The sequence below is a fragment of the Arvicola amphibius genome, chromosome 8, assembly GCF_903992535.2.
Source record: "Arvicola amphibius chromosome 8, mArvAmp1.2, whole genome shotgun sequence".
NCBI classification, from domain to species: Eukaryota; Metazoa; Chordata; class Mammalia; order Rodentia; family Cricetidae; genus Arvicola; species Arvicola amphibius.
The window spans coordinates 30,699,809-30,704,525 of NC_052054.1; the positions used below are offsets into that span (position 1 = coordinate 30,699,809).

The 4,717-nt window shown below is 47.5% G+C and overlaps 1 protein-coding gene across 1 annotated transcript; it reads right to left on the minus strand.

Annotated features, from left to right (window-relative positions):
* Positions 1-656: 656 nt before the first annotated feature.
* Positions 657-3,506, minus strand: Tcf21 (transcription factor 21). The gene is made up of 2 exons (XM_038339933.1): positions 2,786-3,506; positions 657-1,145 (listed from the first exon to the last, which is right to left on the minus strand). The coding sequence occupies exons 1-2, from the start codon at positions 3,233-3,235 to the stop codon at positions 1,056-1,058; spliced, it is 540 nt and encodes a 179-aa protein (XP_038195861.1). The 5' UTR covers positions 3,236-3,506; the 3' UTR covers positions 657-1,055.
* Positions 3,507-4,717: the final 1,211 nt, after the last annotated feature.

The window sequence follows — 4,717 nt, forward strand, 5'->3', positions numbered from 1 at the left end:
TGGAAGATGTTTAAGTTAAGATCCGGCCTGCCGGCCGGAAGTCTTGGCCCGAGCTGAATGCAAAGGGTAATAACCGCACCTGAAAAGCAGGCTTGCACATTTAGTGTTGCAATTAATTAATTATCAGGAAGAAACAAGCACAGTATCTTCTGCATTTGGAATTCACATGTAACTCCACTCCCTCTTCACCGATTTGCAAGCAGGTAATTTTTTTAAATCACTGTTACCCACGGAAAGTTATAAAATTTTCGCAGTTTATTTTCCTGCTCTTCTGAACAGCTACACTGTAAAATAGTGGAGAACTGTGTTGTCTGTTCTTCGTTGTCCTCGGCTCTGTGTGACCGGATGACTGTAATCCTGCTTACTCACTCTTTAGAGTTATAGTGTTTTTCGTGGGCTTAAAATAACGGGCAACAACTCTTCAAAGGTTTTCGGTAGGAAACACGACTTCTCTTTTCCTGATGGGAATCGGAGTTAATCTTTTACTAGAAGTTTGGATTAAAAGTTAAGAGAACTATTTTTTTTTATCATTAAACATCCCCATACTTTCCACTGTTCTTCACAAAGTTTTTAAAAAGAAATCACACCAATGCCTAGGCTTTTTAGCAATATAAAGAAAGATTTATTTTCGAAAGTAGCAAAACCTGTTTGAAAAAAATATATTTCTTTGAGTGACTTACTTTATAAATGTGACTGTCAAAGTCAGCTATTCTATGATCTACATTTTACAACATATTGTACAAAAGATACACATTGATAGGCTCTTATTATCTATTTATATATATAATATATAATTACATATTGCACTTGGACCAGCCAGGCTCGCAGTCATTCATGGCAGACATTAATAAAGTTAAATAGATGGGAATCTGTAAGTACAGTTGGTCTCCTTTGGTTTGGAAACGAATCTCCTCGTCGTGTTCTCGCGGGGTGGCATGGGGAGAGGAGCGCTGCTGCAAGGCTGCAGCAGAGACTGGGAGGGGAGGGCAGGGGTCGTCGCCCTCGCTGGCCCACTGCCCCCGGAGCGCAAGGTTCCCAGACTCGCACCTCCAAGGTCAGGATGCGGTGGTTCCACACAAACGGCTCGCGGTCACCACTTCCTTTAAGTCACTCTCAGGCTTGCCGGCCACCATAAAGGGCCACGTCTGCAAGGGAGAAGAGGGCGGAGGAGGTAAGAACTCTTGGACCATGGGGGGGAGGGGTCAGCCCCGAGCCCTAGTAACCAGAGGGGCGCCTGCACGAGGGCTGTGAGCACCGAGGTCACGAGTCTGCAGTTTACTAGGTGTGCTAATGCCTGACAGGATAAAGCAAACAGCTTCAGGTGGCGGCGGCGGTGGGCTTTTAGAAGTATGGCGAAAGAGGTCTCATTCTGGGCTCTAAGTGAAGCCCTTAGAGGAAGCCCAGCCACAGTCTGAAGGAAGATACTCTAGGGGTCTGAGCGCGGCCGGTGGGGAAGATGGCTATCCCAACTACTGGCTGCAGCTACGGGTCCACTGAGACACTGGTCCAGCATCCAGGCCTTCTCGCTTTTATTGACTCCCGTTTCTCTCCCAATGCAGTCCTACCTATGACCACAACTTGAAGTCAGTCAGTATCCCAGGAAGGATGTGTGCGCTAATAAAAGACATAGTGGCATTTTATTTAGGATCCCTCTATTACGGAGAAAGCAAAGTTCGCCTCTTTCCTTTCTTCTTCCTTTCTTTAGGTTGTTAAATAATAAAAAAAATAAGTTTTCTTTGTTTTTTGATACTGAAAGATGAAAGTAGCAGCAATTACAAATTTTCTAATCGATAATCTCATTCTAGTTTTAGGTTGTAAAAAAGGCTACTCAACACCCTAAAAAAATAAACTTTTATTTGGAGGGAAAATATTTTTCCTGGCAAAATGTGTTTTAGCATCCCCTCCCCCAATTCCTGAGAGCAGCTGAAGGAGACGACTCAACCCTCTCTGTGAGTGCCCGCCAGAGGGATATCTCAACCTTATCATATGTAAACAAAGTCCTTAGTAAGGTGGCTCCCCCCCTTTAAAGCCTGCACGTTTGAAATGAAATCAAACGAAAGAGGAAGTTTAAAAAAAATCCTAAACAGTAAAACGCCTCTGAGAGAACTGGTTCAGTAATCAACATTTGTTTTTCAAAAATTAGGGTCAACTCATGTCCAACGAATTATTAAGGTAAAGTCAAGGCTCTCTTCATTGTGACAGATGGGACCTATGACTGAAATAGTCTTACGTACTCGAAGACCTGTGCGGATTTACTGATTATGTTGACAGTAGCTGGAATTTCTGGGGTTTAAAAATGGTAATCTACTTAGACAAGCACAGAATATTTAAGTAGCCGAGGGATTTGCATGGACAGTTATGGAGGTGGAGGGACATAAATATGTCTGTATTTAATAGTCCTAAATATACGCGGGGACAGAACGGAGTTGGATGTTTATAAGAATCAGAAGGGGAGCTTAAGTTTTGCTCCTAGCTAAAAATGATATAGTCAGATGTCTTAGGGGTGGCCAGCATCTTGTCAGTTTCACGACAGCGGAAATGGCGCTGGCACCCTATTCGGGGATCCCTCGTCTTTGCCAGCTGAATACCCTCGGAAATCCCTTAATGGGGTGCCACGTCAAACCCTTGCACAAATCACTCGCGGGATCGCAGGACTCAGTGCAGAAAGCCAGAGAGCTGCGTGGAGCCCGCGCGAAAGTCCCCAGAAGTGGTAGGCCAGCAGTGACCAAGGTGTAAGGGGAACCACCACTTCCCCAGGCCCAGCGAGCAGCGAGGGAGAACTCACCAGGTTAACTGGGTGAATGTAACCGTTCTCGTACTTGTCGTTAGCCAGGATCTGCCTCAAGTGAGCGATGTAGCTGGATGCCAACCTGAGCGTGTCCAGCTTGGAGAGCTTGGTGTCCGGGGGCACCCAGGGCAGGGTGGTCTTGAGTCTGGAGAAGGCCTTGCTCAGCACCCGCATGCGGGCCCGCTCGCGCGCGTTGGCAGCGTTGCGCTGGACCTGCTTCCCCTCCTGGCTGACCCCACTCAGTGGGCTCTTCTTGGTGGGCGCCTTCCTCCTCTTGCCCAGGCCACCGCGACCCTTCTGTGGGGACCCGTTCTCACAGTTGGAGCCCTCCTCGGTGCTCTCGTTGGAAGTTACAAACTCCTTGTTGGAGTCCACTTTCAGGGAGTCGCATTCCAGCATCTCCACTTCTTGAAGGTCTTCTACATCACTGAGGGAGCCAGTGGACATGTTTAGAGGGGGGTAGGGAAGGGGAGAGAGAGAGAGAGAGAGAGAGAGAGAGAGAGAGAGAGAGAGAGAGAGAGAGAGAGAGAGAGAGAGAGAGAGTAAAGGGCCTTTAAAGTATGGAGCTGCCACTTCGTGTATTGGGGTTCGAGTTGGGATCTGGCTGCTCAGTCTCAGAGCTTCCCCTGGCTGGGTTGTGGAAGCGACCACAAGGGAACCTGCGACGGGGAAACCAGCGCTCTATTTCCCCACCCCGGGAGTCCGGGCCTTAATGGAGAGTGAGAGAGCGCCGAGGAATTTGGTGAACACTAGGAATTTATCTAGGGAATAGAGAGGCGGATCCATGCAGCCCAGGGGAGGGGCCTGGTAGGCCCTACAGACTCCCTAGACCCCTTTCAGAAGCACTGGAGACTCTGAGGCACAGACCCGGGTTTCCAGCAATGCATTGCAATGTGCATTTACCAGTTTCCTTCTTCCATCCTGGTCCGAGGGAAGGGGGTACTAGCGCTACTCAGTTTGCCTCTGCTCGCCTCCTAGGGCCCCCCTTTTCTCTAAGGGAATCTCAATTGATTGTTACTGAGAATCTCAGAAAGATGGCCAGGTCCTTTGCTCTTAGTGGGCCTTCCCCTAAAGCATCTCGCAGACAATCCTCCTCCATCAAAATACCAATTAAAATGCAGCTGGCCCTGGCTAAGACCCCATAAGACCACAGGGTTTTACAAAGGCTGCATTCCCATGTACTGGGTGATATCAGCAGTCCTAAGCCCTATCAGTCACGATGAAGAGAGACTTATTTTACCTCGGTCGTGTCCACAGATCCAAATTTTCGAAAAGCAAATGCAGATCACCGAGCCGATTTTTTTTTTCCTCAGATGCATTTTACTGTTTAAGTTTTACCTGAGGTAAATTGGGTAAGAAAGCCTTTCACGGAATCTTTGTGGTACTGGAGAGGAAGAGAAACGAAGAAAAAAAAAACGCCATTAATATACCGTTAATTTGAAGGTACTGGGGAACGGCTAGCGTGTAGGAACATATTTGACACGCACATGTACACACACACACATACACACACACAGTGCTGACTGGGGATGAGGAGCGAATGAGAGAGATCATACGAATTTGAGGAGCATATTTTGCTAGCTGAGAATCTTTTCCTAGTGGGACAAAAACTTTTGTGCAAATTCTTGCCAGAGATTCATTCCACAGGGTCTTAAAGAGTCAGTCACTCCGGGACATCTCTTTGCATGACACCTTTCGTAAAAACTGCAGATTTCCTGCTCAGACCGCTGCCTTTCTCTTCTCCCTTCCTCTTGGCTACCAGGTTTCCCCATGGAAAGCTGGCTTAAGAAAACACAAACTGGGACATGGTTTTCGGGAAAGACCAGCTTCCAGCCTTAACTCCACCTGGGACCGTCTTTCTCCAGGAATGAGATGATCTTCTGGGGGTGGGTGGTGGGTAAGAAGAGAAGCAAAGGGAAGCAGAACCCA

Coding starts and splice junctions, on each gene's coding strand:
- Tcf21 (XM_038339933.1), bottom strand. CDS start 3,235: ATGTCCACTGGCTCCCTCAGTGATGTAGAAGACCTTCAAGAAGTGGAG. Junction 1,146..2,785: donor ACATTCACCCAGTTAACCTG/GTGAGTTCTCCC, acceptor TCTCCCTTGCAG/ACGTGGCCCTTTATGGTGGC.